At 39.1% G+C, this 22,662-nt stretch overlaps 1 protein-coding gene across 9 annotated transcripts in view; it reads right to left on the reverse strand.

The window, feature by feature from the left end:
* diaph2 (diaphanous-related formin 2) overlaps window positions 1-22,662 on the reverse strand; it is a 472,316-nt gene that overhangs the window by 109,777 nt on the left and 339,877 nt on the right. For all 9 annotated transcript variants that reach the window (XM_017698456.2, XM_017698459.2, XM_017698458.2 and 6 more), the window contains one exon: window positions 3,059-3,183. In XM_017698456.2, the coding sequence (XP_017553945.1) occupies window positions 3,059-3,183 (125 nt within the window). The remainder of the gene's footprint in view (window positions 1-3,058; window positions 3,184-22,662) is intronic.

Genomic DNA, 22,662 nt, shown 5'->3' on the forward strand with positions numbered 1-22,662 from the left:
AACCTTAAATCAATTCTTCATGATCATATCTCATTTACAATAATGAAGAACCATTATTCTATTAACAACATTATTATAGCATTACTGATAATGAAAGCTTGACAATTAGCTCTGACATTTTTTTCTTTAAAAACTATTAAGCTTTAAAACTTTAAATTTAAATTTAAACGTGTGACTTAAGATGAACATCTAAAAGTGGGCTATCATGCTGAAACTACTCAAACACACTACTATCCCACAAGAGGAAATGCACAGCTAACATCATCACATCAGTGTTCAAGTGTCATTACTATTGCTAAGTGTTATGTCATGTTAAATTTGTTACAGGATTGGATTAGATTAATTCTTTCATTCATTTCCCTCTGTCATTGGTTCTGTCATTATACACCTTTAAAGCCACCCACATATCTTCCTTGCCCTTAATAGTCGTACACACTGAGTTAAGTATACCACACACTTGTAAAAACATGTATAAAAGGATAAAATGTTTCCAATACGATGTTAGTTCTCAACAAGACAGAGAGAAAAATGTTAGTTACACTATATTCCCAAAAGTATTCACTCACCCTTCCAAATAATTGAATTCAGGTGTTCCAATCACTTCCATGGCCACAGGTACATAAAAGCAAGCACTTAGGCCAGCAGACTTCTACAAACATTTGTGAAAGAACAGGAGCTCAATGATCTCCAACACAATTCCGTGATAAGATGCCACCTGTGCAACAAGTTCAGTCGTGAAATTTCCTCACTACTAAATATTCCAGAGTAAACTGTCAGTGGTATTATAACAAAATGGAAGCGATTGGGGAACAACAGCCACGAAGTGATAGGCCACGTAAAATGACCAAGCACAGTGCAAAGCGTCAAATGCAGTGGTGTAAAACACCACAACACAAGATATTTAACATATTTGGTGATATTTTTATATTACAAAATGTCACCACTAGTGGTACAAGATGAGTGTTATTATGACAATAATATTTAAATAATAAATAAGCTAGGGAGACAGTGCTTACACAAACAAGGCTGGGGAAACAGGCTCCTTGCCTTGACTTTTTTTCTACCTTTTGGTTCTTTCTTTTTCTGAATTTTATGCTATTCTGATATTTTATCTCATAAAATCTGTTGCATATTACTTCATTCCTCTATGCTACCTTCTAGGCAGGACTCTAAATATGATGTTTGTGCTGCCATAAAAACAGAAAAGAAACAAATGCTCTGCATATAAAACCTGTTTTTCCACAACAGCATTGTGCTGGCTTTCCCTGAAGCAGAAGAGCGGTAAAGAATGACAGGGAGGAGTGTGATTTCAGGCTAAATCAAATTACACAGTTCTCAGCGCTCCAGATTGTTAAAAAAGAAAGAAGAAGAAAAAAAACTTGGGTAACACAGAAGTGGTTCAGTTTGAGCTCACACCTGGAGGAGGGTGTTTTGGTGGAGTATCTATAGGCAAACAACCTGACTGAAATTTTTAAATTCAATTCAATTTAAAATATTAAATAAGTAAATAAATAACCATTGCCCTATTTCACCTGACTTAACTTATTAACTGTCATTTATGTTTCTCCCACATCACTTCATGTTAGTCATCTGTAATATCATTTAACATGAGCCTCAACCCATGTTTAATGATACTTTATGTACCACATGTACCCCTTTAACAAATTCAAATCGCTCACTCCGTCTCATCTAGCCTGTTTCACATGGTCAGTGAAACAGCTCATGGCCTCCTTCAGCAAAGTGACAATGTCCACCCTGTCATCTGCAAATAAGCAAGCGCGACAGTGTTTGAAAAAATTAAATAAATAAATTAACAGTGCACATGATGGCTGTACAGCATTCCTTTGCACTCCCATTCGCCCTTAAATTCAATCACTCAGATCACCAAACCGACATGGCTGGCTGCAGTTCTGCTCAGCCTGTGTGCCTCTAATGAAAGATCAGGTGTGACTAGGGCATGATGTCGCCATCGAGTTTACTCCTCAGGCCCAGACACCTTTTACAATCCTCCAGAGATGTGGCAAGCCCAGACACTGCTGCAGTATATCTACCTCTCCATTTCCCCTCACTCAAGTCCAAATCCTCCTAGGAACTGGCTAATCAATACTGAAATTCAGACCTTGGAAGAAATTCTGCCTTGGATGTGCCCCAACCTGCAGATGTTAGAGGCCTTGTGTTCCTTAATTACACAATTCTAGGTGCCCCCTCTTTGACTTGGAGCAGATTGTTAATGTGTGCAGATGCTATTATTCTTATGCCACCCAAAGTGCAGTGTAAGCTTCCATAAATCTCCACATTGAACTCATGAACAAAGAGCTAAAATAAGGTTAACTGCTGTCTCTCCTGCTCTCAGGGAACATATGGAAAGTCTTTTTGACTTGATAAATCACTGATTAATGATTCCTACTTGCAGCTAATAAAAGCAGTGAGGCACAGCCAGAATCACTGGGGGGAGATGAAGTCAGCCTGTCACTCAGAGTTGAAAACAAGTAAGAATAGCTAACCTCTCCAGACTATGCGGTCCCATGCCAGGTTTCTATTATAATACATAAACATTTGCATGTCAGAAAAGAAAAACCAAATCAGTCTTGTCAGATCCCCATACTTTTTAAAATAGACTCTTGGAAATGCTGGGGCATTACTAATTGAATTAGGGGGTTGAGTGTGCTTGCAGTGGAGCGAAAGTACTCTGTTATCGAAACGAAAAAGGAGCCTTGAGAGCTGATAGCCCTCAGAAAGTTCTACAGAGAGTGGCCTGTGGTTGGTCAGGAGATGAAATCAGCATGTGGTGAAGGGAATACATGGCTAAGAAGCGCTCCATTAAGGTCCTGAGGGGGGAAAGTGGAGGAATGCTGTATAAACAGCTCTCAGGTCTGACTCCCTCTGTGAGGTGGACCCCATCAGATAATGTTCTCACCAAACAACCCTATCCATTCCATAGCCCACAGGGACATGGGGATCTTAACGCCATGTCCCTCTAGTGGGGGAAAAAAGTCTTAAGCTCACAAATACAGGATATTTTTTCAGGCAAGAGTAACAGAAAGCATGTAAAGGATATGGACATTTTTTCCACAAACTTATCCTGCTTGTTGTCTGTCTTAGGGAAGTTCTGGATGTCGTTCTCCAGCCTCTGGATGTGGCGCTCCATTGTGTCCAAACTGGCCTTGAGGATCTGGGCAGACACTGTAAAATAAAGAGATAAAAGTTCTTAGATTGCAGCCAGCAAAAATCTTCTGCCATTGTCTGATGGGTGAAACATTAATTGAATGTTTGTAAGTGGTTATAAGTGCAGTGGAATTACTAGAATCTATCTAGAATCCTTGGACATGCAGTCTATGAAGACTTTAAATATCTAAATGACTCACATTGAGTAAAGACGCTTTTATTTAGGCAGGACATGAAAAGCATTCGATATAATGTCTGTCACAGTGCTCTTTAGACAGTACATATTGAGAATGCTTTAGGTGAAACACAGACCTGTTATGAAAGCCTCTATATGTGGTGAGCACAGTTAATGTGGAAAAATACAAGGGTAAACATGAACATTCTTTTATTACTAAAATTCCTACATACTTACCACAGTTTATAATGAGAATTACAAGATCAATGGACCTCTTCCCATTTACAGCTCTAATTAGGCCTTATATTTAGGGCTCCACATACAAATAAAATTCCTTTCAAACGCAAGCACGAACGTGACCACCACCAACCTATATTTAATTAATTTATATATCAATTAATGCCTCCAAACAAAATTCTTAAAGGTTTTAGCCTGAGCAGACTTTGCATAGGACAATGCGTTGTCTTTATGTTGGCCTCGTGGTCATTGTTGGACCATGAGTGACAATTACACCTTGACTTAAAAAAGTTAGATATGCGTACCAAAAGTAGAGATGAAGAATAAAGCAGGGTTAATGTCAGACCAATGCTTGTAAAAGGTGAGAGATGGTCTATGAAAAACCCAAACAAGAAATTTCAACCCAACCAAAGCCCAACAAATATTTGTGAAATGATGTCAGAACCTGACCACACCTGACTGAACCTGACATGTATTGCCAGGTACAATGGCACAGTGACACTTATTTCAACCCTTACTCCCATCTTCCTTTTAACATCAATTCTCCTCACCTTCAAAGGATAGTGGCAATTTTAGGCATTTTAAACCAAAGGGAAGTGCAGGTGTGATCAGGTCCGGTGAGCATCAGTGTCGAGGTTGAGCACATGGAGTGATGGCAGGCCTGAGACTGGAGGAGCCCTCAGCATGTAGTATGCTTCATTAATCTGTAAATAATCACTGTTTACTGCTGTTCTCTGCACTCCAGCTCACTCTGCAGTCATACTAGCGCTTTTAAGTCCTGACTTCAAAGAGTCCACAGTGTCTGGGGGCGGTGGGGATGTGGGTGGGGTAGGGGTTCAGGAGAGACATGGACGCAGCCGCGGCACCATGTTGTGATTGCTGCACAGCTTTAGCATTACTGATACACACACATTCCAAACGATTGCCATCCTAAAGGAAGGCTTTAGCCTCTCTCAGAGGGTCACCATGCTCACTCATAATGACCAAAGGCCAATTTATCAGGCATGGACCCCATCTTGTGCATGGTCCATTGTGTGTGGACCCAATCTGTCCAGAGGTCAGCATAAGTTTCACAATACAACTTTATATAGCAGCTCACTTCGGGATTTTAGAAGTTCTTCAGTAAATCATTGTTCTAATTCCCTTTTTTACTGTAGATACAGCACATACATTAATTACATAATAAAGTCTGAGTTAGTCAAAAAATTTGAGTTAAGCATGAAATGAATTTAATAGTGTTACTATGAGTTTAGTCTTCAAAGCTGGGATATTTAAGTAACATCATGCACATCATACTCCAATCAGCTCCTGTTCCTTCTCCAGCTGCTATTGTTCTTACATGGTACTCTAGTGATCAACAAGAAAAATGAAAAAAAATGTCAAAAGACAAAACAAGTGGCCTTATGATGATGGAGATATGTGCCAGTCAAGGTTATTGTACAGGCTTACGGTGACTTACACCTGGTTTTACTTTTGGTCCACAGCAACAGGCCCACACAGAGAGGACAAAACACACATAGGACACAAATCAACCCTGACAATGTAGAAAGTAAAAGCTGTATCATTAGAAACATGCTGGAGGAAGACCACAACCAGGGATTTACTGTCCCCTAATCAAGCCTCACAAAGCTGGGGTTAATGCTCTCAGGGCAGTCTTGCCGCTCACACAGCATTCCCTGGCAGAGCCAAGGGGACCTGGTCTAGAATCACGATAAAGACTAGAAAATCACTATACCTCATGAGTGAGTGACGAAGGGAGAAAGAAGGAGAGACAAAATACATGTTACATGTTTATTCTTTCCAGTATGTTAAACTCTGCAAATAAATAAAAACTGTGCACTAAGAGCTGCAGAAGAATGGTGTATTCAAGTTCAAACTTTTGCATGCAGGACATTTTAACATATTTTCAAAAAAACTAACAAAAAAAAACAACAACAAACAAACAAAAAAAAAACTGTACCACATTGTCAAGCACAGTACCCAAGTAGTTTATCTGGCTGAAATGCTTATTCTCTAGAGTCACACTTCATCCATGATTTGGATTCTCCAAGCAGGAAAATGACAGGTGATGTACCATCTGTTGGACATCTGCTTAGTCATGTAGATAAAGATGAGTAGTTAGAGTTCTCTGAATGTGATGAGTTTCTTGACAGTGATGAGTTGCTGCCTGTGTATTGTAGTTACATATCAGCAGGCAGACCTATATCACTCAAAACAGCAAAACTAGCATTACAAACACATTTTTTAAACTGACTTCCCTTTCTTTTTTTCAGTGCTTGCCCTCAGGACTCACTCTTTTAAACCCACAACAAGTCATAGGTGCAAGTCAACCTGCACATTTCTATTCGCTAAAAACAATGATTTTTAAAAAATAATAATTTCAATAACTTGGTGGAAAAGAGCTACAATTTCAAGCAAAACCACCAATGACATGCTACAGCAACTCAGGGCAGTGTTAACGTGTGCTACAGCGTACAAAACAAAACCCTTAATCTGAGAAATATGGTAATGCCTCTTTTGATGTTCTTCTAAACATACAGGCTCGTTATGGGTCACTTTCTCCTTTTTCAGTAATAAATTTGTTTGTCTCAACAGCAGCTCTCCTCTTTCTAAAGAAGCGCTCTGTTGGAGGCTCAGGCATCCTTTTGGGATATCATTACAACATTAATAGCAAAATAAAAAATGTTTACTGGGGACCAGAAGAGCCATATTAATATCTCTCAAATGCTCATTTCTTAGGTTCTGGACAAGAAGGAAGGGGGGAAAAAAACAACAAAAAAATCCACCAAAAAAGTTTCCTCCTCCTCTTACCATTTCTGGGACAAGGATAATTATACTAATGACTGCTGTCAAGATGATTCCATATATTCTCTAATAGCATGCGCTGAGGCATTTATCATTTCCTCAGGTTGAAAATATTTATACATTACTTACAATTACGAAGGTTTCTGCACCATTACTCAAGAACATGCTTAGAAAAGGTATATAAGTTTTACCTCACTGCAGTATCTATCAGAGAGGACTACTAATCTCTACAAGAAGGTCCTAGGCCCTGCTGTGTTAATGACTGAGATACACAATAAGCACAAGCGCTATAGAGGCAGCCACTGTCAGATTTACAGCGATGGCAATGCGCTTGTAGGTTCTGGCACTCTGGTCCAGATTCCAGCAAGGAGAATTTATTTTCAGGGCCAGAGGACAGAGGAGAACTATTCCATTAAGCCCTGTCCCATTTCCCCTCTCTATAAACTGCCTAGAAGGAATACCACGTGTCATAAAGAGAGAGGAGATGCGCCACACAAAATACCAAATCATCTGCCCTAATGTGAGGGTGTCAGTATTATATTCAGCCATTTGTTGGATGGGGCCATTTTCAATTCCGATTTATGGATATGTTGTATCAATATTTCATTGCTCAGGCTTGCGGTGCTTTCAAAGGTTACAATGGCAATGGAGATTTATTTTTGAACGAGCCCCCCCTGAGTGATACAAGTTTTAAATAATCTCTATACTTGGGCAAACAAAGGCAAATTAAACATAAAAGGAAAAGGAAGGTCACCCACAAGCATCTATTAAATGCCAAGCAACAGAAGGCATTTCTTTATTCCTTATCTGACTCACTGTGGGGATTTGAGTTTTCTTGCATGAATGAACTGTATAGTACATGTGAGTGCATAGTACTCAGTAGTGTTGAGGGGTGTTTGTTTGCGTGTGCATGTGTATGTGTGGGGTGGGAGCAAGTGATGTAAGGATGAATAAAGAGATGCCTGCATGATTTAAAGCAATGGCTAATCACTTGACAAATTGTGATTTCAGTTCAGTAAAGGAGAAACAGCTGTGAGAAAAGGGGGAAAAAAAAGAAAAAAAAACTGAATGAGATATACCCAATATCATTAGTAAGGGATCATTAGAGTTCACTCTATTCATCCCACCCACACGATAAGAGAGGAAGAGTATATGGAATAGCCAAATCTGATTATTTATTTGCACAATGAGTTGAAAGCTCAGGGGGACCTAAAATCCAAAGAAGCTAACAACATGAGAAGCTGTAGGCCATATTTCAGACATTTCCATGAAATTTCAGTAGATTTAAAAAGCCGAAAAGGACAATCTTGCAATGACATTCCTCAAATTCAATACTCAGAAGACTCCACTTGCTCCAATTACAGTCATTGATTAGTGATCCAAACACAGTGCAATAAATCACAACACTAACAAGCAGGCCCATGCTTTGACAGTCAACTGACTTTTTTTCCCCCTTTCTATTCCGATTACAGCTTGGTTCACTTAACTGGCTTAAAATGGCATCCCTTTAGTTGTTTAAAAACATATTTGCATTCATGTTTGCACCTGAGACTGAATAAAAGGCAATAAAATGCAAACACAAAGTAATGGTATACTTTGGGAGAACAAAAGACAAAAGCAACACTCCAGCTCAGCATGTTCTGTTTTCAGGAGAAATCAAAGAGAGCGAGTCACACAGGGTGAAAGTGATACGCTTGCAGTGACAAAGCAGGCAAATTGTTCGCTCTGATTAGCAGGGATCTTATATCACTCAAACTGGAGAGGTGTTGCTGAAAAAAAGGCGGGGATGGTGAACAAACGAGCCTATTTGCATGTACAATAAAAAAAGAACTTCCCTCTGTGTTATTAGTTGGACACATAGTCCTGTTTGAATGATTCCATGCAATTTATTCAAGCTTTGTGAATTTCAATGTCATGCAAGGCAGCGGAATGTGTGCATATGGGGGTGTGCATTTAGAAAAGTTTCTAACACAATTCTTCAAATTTAATTCAATGTCAAAAAAACAATGGGTGGACTTTTGTAACAAGTCATTAGAAACTGTGGAAATGGTATTATCTTTGAAAAACACAGAAAACAAACAGTGCATAGTTTGTGCACAATTCAATTAATTTCTGTACGAAGGGGTGCAAATCCACAACACGTACGGACTGAGCATAATTACTGGTCCCCATCTATGATGTGCTAATCGGATGGAAAAAGAAAGAATAAATCCTTTTAAGGTCGCTCCATTTAATATTTTAATTTCTATTTTCCTAAAATCCCTCACTTCACAAAGCTTTATCATAATTAAGGATTTATTTACCGATTCGATCATTTGAAGGATTTAGTGGCTGGAAACCTTAAGGTAAAAATATGCTTCAAAATGAGCAGTCATCCATGGGAGAACCCTTAAATCCTCACGGATATGATGGAAATGTTGTAATCATAAAGAGTAAACACAAAAGGATAAAAAAAACAAAAAAAAAAAAACAATTACTGACAAAAGATGGGGGGTGGGGTAGATGAAAAGGATATTGGAGAGATAATCCAACAATGCCGAATATGAGCTTGCTCCAATTGTAGACTATCTGCATTACGCTGCAATGAAGTTGGCAGATAGCGATTTGTCCAGATTTCTGTGACAGACCACCCTCTACTCAGTTTAAAAAAAGGAAGAAAAAAAAACCCAAAAAAAACCAATGCATGTCAAAGTGAGATGAATTCTGGATTACCTATTCACATTCATGCCACATCAGCAGTGCATCTCACACAACACAAACACTAGTGAGCCCTGTCTATACCGCCCGCCAGCTATCAAGCGTGTGATTTGTAATTGTCAGCCTCTGCTTTCTCGAGCTCTGTCTCCATATATGTCTACCTCTCTGTCTCTCTCTCTCTCTCTCTCTGCTTTACAGACATCCATTCTAGAAGTGAGGATTTGCTATAGAAGTGCAGCGAGGCTAGAAATAAAAGTGCTTCTTCTCCCCCAGCTTCCCACAGGATCCTGTAAACAGTGCTGGCCGAGCGATAACGCCACTCTATTGTAAGCTGCTTCTTGCTTCAATGACACCCTTCCACTACTGAAGCCTCTAAAAGGCCATGGAATTGACACCATTATTTATTTGAGGCTGCAGATAGAACGCTGATAAATAGAGTTGAGGACGTCGTAGAAAGGAGCAAGAAGAAATCCCATTGGTGAGAAATGTAGCTGAGAGACAAATCCATTGTGGTGACCTAAAAGCAAGTGGACAAGCTGCTGAATAAGAAAGCAAAGGCTATCTGTGGCAGAAGAAAGGAATGTGTCTACAATTCAAGTCATGTACTTTTTGAAATTGTTTTGCTTTTGGCAGCCATCAAGAATGGCAGGCAGCAGACACCTCAGGAGGCCTCACAAATGGAGTCAATTATGATATATTTTGATATATGAGGGAGTTTTAGACGTTGACCCGAGGTGATCACAAATCCAGCATTTGAGAAGAAATCAAATGTGCTGAGCGAGAGAGGGAAAGACATAAAGAGGGCAGCTGAGCTGGGTGTGTAAGCTCTTGCCTTCTAGAAAAGAAAGAAAGAACAAAAAAGCCTTTCAAGCTGCATAAAATGTGACTCCTGATGTTACAAAACATGTCATTCCTTGAAACTCTACTATACGCAAGTGGCTCAAGAGGTCATTGAAGTTGTGCAACTGTCTTTTTTTGATGCTTAGAAATGTGGAAGTATCCTTCAACAAACAGCTACAGCTGATTCATACGATGAATAAATGAAAAAGGTTTAAAAAAAAAAAGTAGAAAGAGAAGACGAACCATCTGAGACAAGAGTAAGGCCAAAAAGCTGATCAGGGTCTGCCAGCTGGAGGCTTCAGGGGAGCACAGTCTGTAGCTGCAAAAGCACAGGGTCTGGATGGGCAGAGGCAAGGTGTGAAGAATGCCACTGAAACAGATGGAAGCACTGGAGGATATTTACAGGTAAAGGTATACCTTTATTCTTAACTGATTCATTACCTGTGTGCCCTTACATGAGTGTCTTCTACCTGACTTTGCATGTCTGCATTCTGGAGTCATATAAGGAGTTTGCTTCCAATTGTATTAAAGCATCCCCCTTTATTATGCAGATAACCTAATATTTTCAAACCTTCACTAAATAATTTTTAAAAGATTCATATTTTATGCATACAGCATGCATACTTCTGATACAAATCAAAGGATAACTTTTGTTTCGAGCACCTTTGTACCATTTGCACTACTTTTTGCAATAAAGCAAAAAGTTGTGCAAGTGCAAATAGTAAAACTAGATGGAGTCCATGGTAAAACATTAAGAGGCTCGACATCTGTATTGCATTTTTGCAATACATAATCTGCAAATACAGAGCTCCAATAAAAATTGTTGTTTGGATTTTCATGAGACTGCTTTGTTTACTTTGGGTTGACTGTCTTAAAACTAAGCAGTTTTTTTTAGCTTGGCTACCTCTCACTCTGAGTTGGTTATATTTTATTTTTAAAAATGTTACTATGCTACAGGCAGCAAAAGGGTGATCAAAACAATAAAATAGGTGTCAATTATATTACTTATGTAAACAAATAAACATTATGTTGCCCTCTTCCTCCCCTGCCCCCTTTTAGCTTTAACAGCCTCCACTCTACCACACTTGTGAGGTCAGGCACTGATGTTGGACAAGAAGATCTGGCTTGCAATCTACAATCCAAAGGAAAGGGCCTTTCCCAGACTGTTGCCACAAAAATGGAAGCACATAATTGGCTAAAATGTATCTGTTTGCTGCAGCATTAACACTACATTCTACTGGAACCAAGGTGCCTAGCCTAGTTGTAAGCCCTAAAAACATCTCCACACACCATACCATTAGACCCTCACAGAAGAAACCTTAATAAAAAATAAATTTGTGGAAAAAAAAACATTATAACCCACTGTCACACAACAGACCCATCGGATTAAGAATTGACACCCTATGCAATTCCATCCTGTTTGAATCTCTGACCTTCAAGAGAAATAACTTCTCTGATTCTAATCTTAAACAAGTTCACACTATAAAATACCACAGAGCCTCTGGGAGTGATGCGAGACTTGGTCGGTGGGAGTAACTCACTTACTGTTCTGCTCGAGTTCAGAGATTAGCCGCCTAATGGAAACTATATATCATGACTGAAAATGACAGGGGAGAAGTGTAGAAGGATTGCATAAAGAACAGATTGCTGTTAACGAACTGTTAATAATTACCACTAATAAACGTAAATGCTAATAAGCCTACAGAAGTACAGCTGTGACTTAAATTTTTTTTGCAGAAAAAAATGGATGAAAACAGCAGATTTGCGAGTCCTCCTAAGAGGCGAAGAGCTAGAGCAAATGCGGTGGGCTCTGGAGGCTAACTGAAATGGCAATGGCTGATGGGAGTGGTGGGCAGGTTGACTCATGTCTTCACACTCATTCACGACTTCAAAGTCACACGTTATCACATGCTGCAGCCTATTTCACCTCACAGGGACACACTTCTACAGTCGCCTGACATTTTGTCAGTGAGGAAAGTTTGCTTCCTTCCCCTCTGTTTGTGAGAGTGCAACGATAAGCACATCACAAGTCACTTGCAAGGAAATGACATGCTAGTATGATGAAGTAACACAGAAAAAGGACAGGACTTTGAGTTGCATTCACTGAGAAGAGGACACAAATACAAATGAAATTCAAAAGAAATACAAATAGTTATTTCATCATAATATATATATATATATATATCAGTACAAATAGGTATTGGTAAGAGGCTGATCATATAATAAACTCCAAAAACAATTTTGTAATGACATCAACTAAACTGCAACACAGGAGGGACTTACTATTTAGCATTTGTTGTAAAAGAACCGCATTCATTCATACATACATACATCATACAGAACCGCATTCATGCATACATTCTTTTTTCTGTACACTGTCAGGTCCACTTTGTCTGACTTCTAAAAACAGTGTCAGTAGCGAAATGGTGAGTGTGTTTAGATGCTTTAATGCACATTCTTCTCATGTGTAATTGTACTAGGGACTTAATCTTAGCTCAACAGCTCCCTCTATCAGGAACACACAAGATTAAAGAAAGGACGCACCTCCCTTATTTGGGGATATTAACAGCAAGCACTCAGGAGGTAAATGACTGTAACCTTTTACGCTGCAACAAAACACCTCCACAACTCAGTGAGCACATAAAACATGCACTCAGTGACCTCACTACTGTGCTCTGCAGACAACACTCATAAGTTTAATCATAATGAATCTACAGCACAAACTGTCATCTTCAATTTCTCTCTAATTTAAACATAGTGTAAATATGATAACCAGCAGAGCCAATCTCAGGAAGATAGAGCTGTGAATACATTTGAAAATCAGATAAAAGATACATCACTGATATCAGGTAAAGTAAGAGAGGGAGAGAATTGTAAATCAAATAACAACATAGCAATAGATTGATCACGTGAGCACACAGAAAGCTAACAAAGCAACAAAGATTTAAGCTCAATGACCCAATACACAGTGTAAAGATGCTAACTAGCAGAGCCATTCTCAGGAAGATACACTTAATGGTAAGGGAAATTTGCACTTCCATCACCAACCCTGATAACACACTCCACTTCCATTAGTCATGGAAAAGTATTATGCACCTCCACTTAGTTTACATCTGTAAATCATAAGAATATTATGGTACATTCTAACATTCTCTTTCTGTAGTGGAAAAAATCAAGGCAATGCATTTGAAAATCGATTAAAGGGATTCAGATATCACTGATCTCAAGTGCTTATTGAACATCTGCATGACTAACCACATATAGACACTTTTCTATGTGAATGTTTATACATGTACTGTAAGAAAAATATATAGATTTATATCAAGCTTAAACAATCACAGACAGGCTGCTGATATTACCTAGTAATAGTAATACCTGATGATTTAGGTCTCAACATATAACTTGGTCAAAATGAAAAAATATATAACCATCACAATATATGAATTATTCTATTCTACAGCGGTGACACAGTAATCTCTGGAGTGACATGTTTTAGACAAGTTTAAAGACAAAAACACTCTTAAAATGACAAATCTTGAAGGTGGTAGGAACTTTCAGAGCTACCTTAGAAGAAAACTTTGGGATCAGGCTGCTGGACCTTTTTTTCTTTTCTTTTTTTATCATTAACTGGTGAATGCAGGCAGATAACATTACTAGGAAGGCAAAGATATTACTGCAGTATAACTTTGATAACCACCTTCAAATCATCATAACTATGGAGAGGATAGATTTGTTGAACAACAAATGATATCACCAACACTCTGCTTCCATTACTCATGGAAATGTTTGAAAGAGCTGCACTTAAATTACATCTGTAAATCAGAATTAAATTATGGTAGATTCTAACAGATCATGTTATGAGGAAGACAACTAGTACGACAGCAAGCTATAAACTTAAGTAAGCAATGAAGCTACCTCAGTATGGTTTCTCTGGCTGAAAGGGTAAAAACTGCACCATTAAACACCATTTTGTTCTGAATAAAGACAATCTCTGTTCTTTACAACTTTGTTATTAGTCTATAGCTTAGTGGCTAAGGTAGGAATCAGGATTAGTTAAAACTGAAAGGATTCCCAGTGATTGTATGAAGCACTTGCAATACAATATGCGATACAGATTGCTTTGGTTTACACATTGTTTTGCTACTGCAAAACGCAACAAAACAATTTTAACTTTTAGGCCAGGATGTGCTTTAACATACCTATTGTGTATCAAATAAATATGCCAAGTTAGTATAACAACGGTGATTGGTGTCTACACTTCATGTCTCAATGCTGAAACACAGTATTTTACATACATTTAGAGAAAAGAACCTCAAACAAAGTCTTAGTTTCAATTTGAACTGAAGAGGTTACAATTTATAAGCATTCCCTGGTGGAAAGTCTAAGTATAATTGTTTTTAACTCTTTTTGCCACCATGAAAAATGGATGCTTGATAACAATTCCACATTAATATCTGACCGATTTTTAGTGTGGATATGATCATTTATTAATTCACCATCTCCCAGATCAGTGAGTATGCTTGTGGCTGTGTGCACACTATTTTTTTTTTTTAAACACTACGGGAAAGTAAGAAGAAGATTTGCAGAGAGGACACAAAGTTTATTTCCATAGCAAAGCTTGAGCATGTTGACTTTAATTTCATGCATATATGCTTAAACACAAATCCTACTGCAAACCATTCCAAGTATATGAACCAAGACAGAGTGCAAAACACTATTCCTACATAGCAGCCTGGCTGTACTGCCAGTATTCATGCTTCAGTGTTGTTATGATGTGCGTGTCTGTCTGTGTGTGTAGGAGGGCTGTTTTAAGGTAACATGACCAACTGAGCAAGCTTGGTTCATAAGATGGTTCATCTAAAACGACAGACTGAGGCAAAATCAATTTCTGAAGCAAAATCTATTTATATATATATTATATATATATAGTATTTCCCCCATAGATAATCATTAAGGCTTTCTAATGAAGACTTTTTTTCATTAGGCATTTAGATGATCGGTCACACTACCTTTGCTCTGGTTGCTGGTCTGAGTCAAACCAAAGTTATTTTCAGACTGTAGAGCAGCTCAGAGTACACTGAACAGAACAAAAAGCAAGGTAAATGGGCCATAATACACAACTAAACTGAACGAAAAGAAGAAAAAAAAAAAAAACAGGGCCCGACCACTATGAAAATTCTATTGCCGATAACAATACTGATTTAAAGGATTAAAAATTCAGTTAATTTATAATCTGAAATAATACGAATTCAAATTTGGTTTCTATTAATTACTTTTTTTTTACTTTTGCTGTAACATATTTTCATGCTCAAGGATAGACTTGGATACATTTTGCATGTGTTTGTTCAACATGTATTGCTGAGATGTACTTAAAGGGGGTGACTCACATCCAGTTTACCAGTGGGACAGCTATCTAAGGTTTTTTAAGATCTTGTTGGTAATTATTGGTAATATCTGTACAGATAAAACCGCATGTTGTCAACATCAGGGAATATTATAGGCTAGCCATAGGCCACTAGGCCACTATGCATGACTAGCTGCCCAGAAAACAACACTGACGTTTTCATGGACTCCTAGCTATTACTACTACTAATACTACTGCTATTAATATTAGCAGTAATATTAGTATAATCATTTGTAGCTTGACCAGAGGAGGATGGGTCCTCCCTAGTGAGCCTTGGTTCCTCCCAAGATTTCTTCCTCAGCTCTGAGGAAGTTTTCCCTTGCCACTGTCACCCCTGGGTTGCTCACCTGGGGGTTTTTACACTCATGCTAAAACTTTGTCTTTACTGGAATTCTGTGATGCTGCTTTGTGACATCAGTTGTAAAAAGCGCTATACAAATCAATTTGAATTGATTTGTATGAGCCTAGCTATATTAGTTTGGTGCCAAACTAGGATACATTAAGATATTTATGTAAATGTTTATTCTCTATATGTACACTTCTACTAAGCTTAGAAAAACATCACAATGGTTGGCCTATCGGTTTACTATCTACACCATACAGATCCTCAACCCTTACAAACTGAAATAGTTGTAGTATCTGGGGGAAAAAGAAGTGTGAAATTTCACCACCTTACCATTTTGGTTGACTGCCCAAGGCTGTCAACTTCAGACCTAAGAACTGTCTGAACGCATCAGCAAGTCTCTATCTGAGGTCCCAGCATCTTCAGAAACTGAACATAAATAAAAAACTTGTGGCGACAAGGGAAATTATCAGTACTTTCATTGCTCTCTATTGAGAATTGCATGTGGGGAGTCCCACCTACGGACAGCACACAGTTTTGCCAAACAATAAGGGCTTCAGAAGCAATTTAATAGGGCTCTGGGTACCTGTATGAGAAATATTGCGCCGACAGCAGGAGTGTGTATTATGCTTCACTGTTATCTTAGATACTAAGAGAAAGTGTTCTTAATTTTTAATTTGGTGTAGTATCCATGTGCGTCTATCGCACTGTACATTACTGCAGGCTCAGGCCAGTGAGAAATGTCTGTGTCTAGGCAGATGTAATAAAAATTATCAACAGAATGTTTACCCCTGCAGGTACTGTAAATGATGAATTAAACTGCAGCCAAACAGCTGGATACTAAGTTGTAAGACTTTGGAGATGGATGATTTTCCCAGGCTCAAAGTTGTGTTTCATACAACAATGCCATCCACCATTACTGACCATTAATTGCTTTAGCTACAAGGCTCATTGGTCTATAGGTGCAGGGGAGAGAAACAGCAGGCACGATTTTACTGTTGCATTCTTTACTACGCCATGCATCTCTGTGCATTGAGAAACATGCTGATCTCCCGCGTGCTGATTGCTGTGACTGCAGCTTGATTAATGGTGGCTTTGAAGTGAAAGTGCTCTATTCATTGAAGGTGTGAGGCAGCCCTTTTCCCTTGATTGGCTGCTAGCACAAGCTGAAGAGCTTAGCAAGAGAGGTGTCAACCATTAGGAGGTCAGGGTCCTCTGAAGCAGCGCTCTAGAGGGCAGGAATAGCTGGCTGAGAGGGCTGTGAACAAAATGGCTGCCAGACAAAAGCAACAGACGTGGAATGAGAGTGTAATTTGAGGCTTTAGAAGCTTCAAGCTTCAAGATCAACAGCATCTCAGATGAGGCAGCCTCCTCTGGGGGTCAATGTCAGCCAGGGAGGGAAAGTAACTTTAAAGTTAGATTCCAGCCAAACACGTTTGTTTTTATTTATTTGACACAACTGTCTGCCAATGAGATGATGAAATAAAAAACAATGCGAACTTGTACATCATTTTCCAAATAGACAATGCTACCTTTAAAGCTCTGAAAGGAAACGGTCAATAGCATCTGTGTTTTTTTTTGTTTGTTTGTGTTTTTTAAACGACAAACTGGGTGATGAGTCTTGCATCATCACACTACTGGAAATCAGAGGGAGACAGTAAATACCTTTCCATTTCCAAAGCATGCTGAACTCATAAGATTCTTTCAATCCTCAGAAAAAATAGTCAGCTATGACAGCTTACTGAGGCTGTTTTGGCTTGGATTTTTACTTGAACCTGAAATTAAAAATGGGACCGCAGTCATGTCTCTATGCTCTTCTGTGTCATTGCCTTGACATAAGCATTTATTGGACCAGCTGAATGCAACTGATTTCTGACATGCCACTGCTTTACACCACCCACCGCTGACTCTGATGATAAACCACACACAGCTAGTATATTCACTTACAGCCTTATCATCTTAAAGCTTAATGGAAACATCGCAAGGAGCAGATTAATGTCTTCCTAGGAGAGCTACACCCAGCATGGAGTAGAATCTTTGTGGAATTATGGTGAGTTGGAAATTTTAGAAGATTATGACTGTCCTTCAAGAGGCATCGGAGACACGTTAAATACAAATGATCTCTGCTGTGAAGTGTGTTATCTAGGTAGTGATCTTCAGATTACAGCTCGCTATTTATGACAAGTATAATCTTTTGTCTTGTTGTACAGTAAAACTAAAGAAAGTTGAGCCCCTCTCCTACTGATTCTCTAATGTGAAAACAGCTCTTTTAACTCTGTGCTGCCAGCTATGTGTGTTTAAATCTCAGGCACAGGAGGAAAAGAGGACGTACACTGTGCCCAGCTTGGCTGCCAACTTCATTGTCTATTAAAACAGATTGTTCTCACAGTGTGTGACCTTCTGCTTGTATTGGTACTGAGGCGCAACATAACTACTTAAATTAGGATACCCTGTGTCTCTCCTTAACTGAGTAATAAAGCCCATCCAAAGAGATTTATGTTTGCCCCACAATAAAAAAAGGTCAGATCAATTCCCACACCTGCAAAATCTGTCTTCATTTAGCATAGGAGAACATGGACTGGTGGGGGGGGGGGGGCGTAACGTCGGCAGAGCAAACATGTCTAAGTAAGTGCGCAATCGCGATGTGTTTAAAAGGGAAAGTGCTCCATATTGATTAGAGATTGGATTGCCCATTTACCTTTTGTTTTCTATCCAGCGGAGACATACAGACTTAAGCGTTAGATTGCAATGCTATAAACAGGGCTCTCACTACCTCAGGCAATCCTTAAACTCATCAACGTTTTAATGAGACTTTCAAGCAGGGAGACAAATTAACTGCCCTATTCTTTTTTTTTCTTTCCCTAAGCGTAGCAAAGTAGAGGTGACAGACTAAGCTCTATATCATACCAGATCTGATATCACTCTACTACAAACAATAGTTTGTAATTTTAACTTTTCTCTACCTTTCCATACAGCGCATCTGGAAAGTATTCCCAGCGCTTCACTTTTTTCCACATTTTGTATCTTACAGCCTTATTCCAAAATGGATTGAATTCATGTTTTCCCTCAGAATTCTACACACAATACCCCATAATGACAAAGTGAAAAAAAGTTTGTTTGAATGTTTTGCAAATTTATTAAAAACAAAAAAAAAAAAAAAGACACTCAAAATTGAGCTCAGGTGCATCCTGTTTCCACCGATCATCCTTCAGTTGTTTTGACAACTTGATTGGAGTCCACCTGTTGTAAATCCAGTTGATTGGAAATTATTTGGAAAGGCACACACCTGTCTATATGGTCCCATAGTTGACAGTACATGTCAGAGCACAAACCAAGCTATAAAGTCCAAGGAACTGTCTGTAGACCTCAGAGAGAGGATTGTATCGAGGCACAGATCTGGGGAAGGGTACAAAAAAATTTCTGCAGCATTAAAGGTCCCAATGAGCACAGTGGCATCCATCATCTGTAAATGGAAGAAGTTTGGAACCACCAGGACTCTTCTTAGAGCTGGCTGCCCAGCCAATCTGAGTGATCGGGGTAGAAGGACCTTAATCAGGAAGGTGACCAAGAAGCCAAGGGTCACTCTTGACAGAGCTTCAGCATTGCTCTGTGGCGAGAAGGGAACCTTCCACAAGGACAACCATTTCTGCAGCACTCCATCAATCAGGCCTGAATGGTAGAGTGACCAGACGGAAGCCACTCCACAGTAAAAGGCATAAGACAGCCTGCTTAGAGTTTGCCAAAAGGCACCTGAAGCACTCTCAGACCATGAGAAACAAAATTCTCTGGTCTGATGAAATAAAGATGAACTCTCTGGTGTTGCCAAGCATCATGTCTAGAGGAGAACAGGCACCGCTCATCACCTGGCCAATACCATCTCTACAGCGAAGCATGGTGGTGGCAGCATCATGTTGTGGGGTTGTTTTTTCGGCAGCAGGAACTGGGAGACTAGTCAGGGTCGAGGGAAAGATGAATGCAGCAATGTACAGAGACATCCTTGAAGAAAACCTGCTTGCACTCTGGACCTCCGACTAGGGCAAAGGTTCATCTTCCAAAAGGACAATGACCCTAAGCACACAGCCAGGATGACAAAGGAGTGGCTCCGGGACAACTCTGTGAATGTTTTTGAGTGGCTCAGCCAGAGCCCAGACTTGAACCTGATTGAACATCACTGCAGAGATCTGAACATGGCTGTGTACCGACACTCCTCATCCAACCTGATGGAGCTTGAGAGGTTCTGCAAAGAAGAATGGGAGAAACTGCCCAAAAATAGGTGTGCCAAGCTTGTAGCATCATATTCAAAAATAATTGAGGCTGTAATTGCTGCCAAAGGAGCTTCAACCAATAACTGAGCAAAGACTGAATAGTTATGTGCATGTGATTTTTTTAGTTTTTTATTTTTAATAAATTTGCAAAACATTCAAACAAATGTTTTTCACGTTGTCATTATGGGATACTGTGTGTAGAATTTTGAGGGGAAAAAATGAGTTTAATCCTTTTTGGAATAAGGCTGTAACCTAACAAAATGTGGGAACAAAAGTGAAGCGCTGTGAATGCTTTCCGGATGCGCTGTAGGCTAGGAATCTCAATCACAACAAAAAGCTCATATGTAGCAAAAAACACTTTTTCGAAGCTTAAAAAACAACGCAATGTCTCCACTGTGACCACCAATGAAACTTGAAATCTTGCAATGTAGCTCTACATAATTGCAGGTAGTATGTTTATTGTTTATGTGCATATGATATGATTTAGACATATCCTATGAAAGAATAAGAAATATGAGATTTTGCCTGGTTAGGAGGTTTATGGAGTTGCTTATGCTAAAGTTACTAAATAAGGAAATGTTAAGATATCAACCTGATGTAACTCTGTAGAAATTTCACCTCCGCATTAAACCCATCCGTGAAGTGAAACACCACATACACTCTAGTGAGCACACACACACTAGGGGGCAGTGAGCACACTTGCCCCGAGCGGTGGGCAGCCCAATCCGCAGCGCCCAGGGAGCAGTTGGGGGTTAGGTGTCTTGCTCAAAGACACCTCAGTCATGTGCTGTCAGCTCTGGGGATCAAACTGGCGACCTTCCGTTCACAAGGCTGGTTCCCTAACATCCAGCCCATGACTGCCCCCACTTATTTTATTTTATTTTATTTTATTTATTTATTTAAATTAAGATTAAGTCACATGTAACAAAAAGCATTGCACGTGTAATGACAGGTAGATTCATGGCAGTTTAAAAAATGGCCAAAAACAATGTCAGATCATTGTCCTGTTATCCTAGAGGAAGTGCATATCTGTCACAAGAGAGTACGCTTGCTATCTACTGTACTGGACACCTTAATGGATGAAGTATGCATTAGCACAGATACATATCAGCCGCACCTTCTCCTTTAATGTGAAGTGTAGAACAGATGATTACTGCACAAGGACTACTACCAGGTGAAGATAAAAGAAGACATCAGAAGAGATCAGAAGACATCAGATGCCTTCATTTATGGCTAAAGTGTTTTCTGGTGAGAATGCTGCATTCATAACGCACACCTGCATAAAAACTGTACGGCCAGGAGCAGTGTGTAGAGGTATTATGAAATAGCTCACGTTGATCTCATATATATATATATATATATATATATATATGAGAAAAACATTGAAAATAATATTTATAATATTTAAAATGTAAAGCTTTTTGATTCTTTTTAATGTTAAAAGATTTTTATTTCTTACATACAAAAACACAAAATGCATAAATACTGTACAGCTAGGAGCAGTGTGTACAGGTATTATGAAATGAAGCCCACACTGTTCCTGAAATAAAATAAAAGGAGATGATATTGCTGTACATTTGTATTATATTATATGTATATATATATATATATATATATATATATATATATATATATATATATATATATATATATATATATATATACATACATACATATATTTATATGCATATATATATACACACACACACACCCATATACATACACACACATCCAAATAATTTCATTCGGTGTTCCAATCACTTCCTTGGCCACAGGTGTATAAAGCCAAGCACCTAGGCATGCAGACTGCTTATACAAACATTTGTGAAAGAATGGGTCGCTCTCAGGAGCTCAGTGAATTCCAGCGTGGTACAGTAATAGGCTACCACCTATGCAATATGTCCTCAACCCCAACACCTTTGGGATGAATTAGAGGGCGCTTCTGGAAGAATGGTCAGAAATTCCCATAAACACACTCCTAACCCTTGTGGAAAGCCTTCCCAGAAGAGTTGAAGCTGTTATAGCTGCAAAGGATGGGCTGACATCATATTAAACCCTATGGATTAAGAATGGCGTGTGTGTGTGTATGGGGAAAAAAAGCATTTAGTCAGTCACCAATTGTGCAAGTTCTCCCACTTAAAAAGATGGAGAGGCCTGTAATTGACATCATAGGTAGACCTCAACTATGAGAGACAAAATTGTCTGATCTTTAAAGAATTTATTTGCAAATAATGGTGGAAAATAAGTATTTGGTCACCTACAAACAAGCAAGATTTCTGTCTGTCACAGACCTGTAACTTCTTCTTTAAGAGGATTCTTTGTCCCCCACTCATTACCTGTATTAATGGCACCTGTTTGACCTTGGTATCTGTATAAAAGAGACATGCACACAACCTCAAACAGTCACACTCCAAACTCCACTATGGTGAAGACCAAAGAGCTGTTGAAGGACACCAGAAACGAGATTGTTGACCTGCACCAGGCTGGGAAGACTGAATCTGTAATAGGCAAACAGCCTGGTGTGAATAAATCTACTGTGGGAGCAATAATCAGAAAATGGAAGACCTACAAGACCACTGCTAATCTCCCTCGATCAGGGGCTCCTAAACTTATGGCAAGAGCCTATCCCCGACCCAGAGAGGGCTCTCCGCCCTTTTCCGCCTGAGAACCATGGTCTCGGATTTAGAGGTACTGATTCTCATCCCGGCCGCTTCACACTCTGCTGCAAACC

This window comes from Pygocentrus nattereri, chromosome 8, assembly GCF_015220715.1.
Source record: "Pygocentrus nattereri isolate fPygNat1 chromosome 8, fPygNat1.pri, whole genome shotgun sequence".
In the NCBI taxonomy this organism is placed as follows: domain Eukaryota; kingdom Metazoa; phylum Chordata; class Actinopteri; order Characiformes; family Serrasalmidae; genus Pygocentrus; species Pygocentrus nattereri.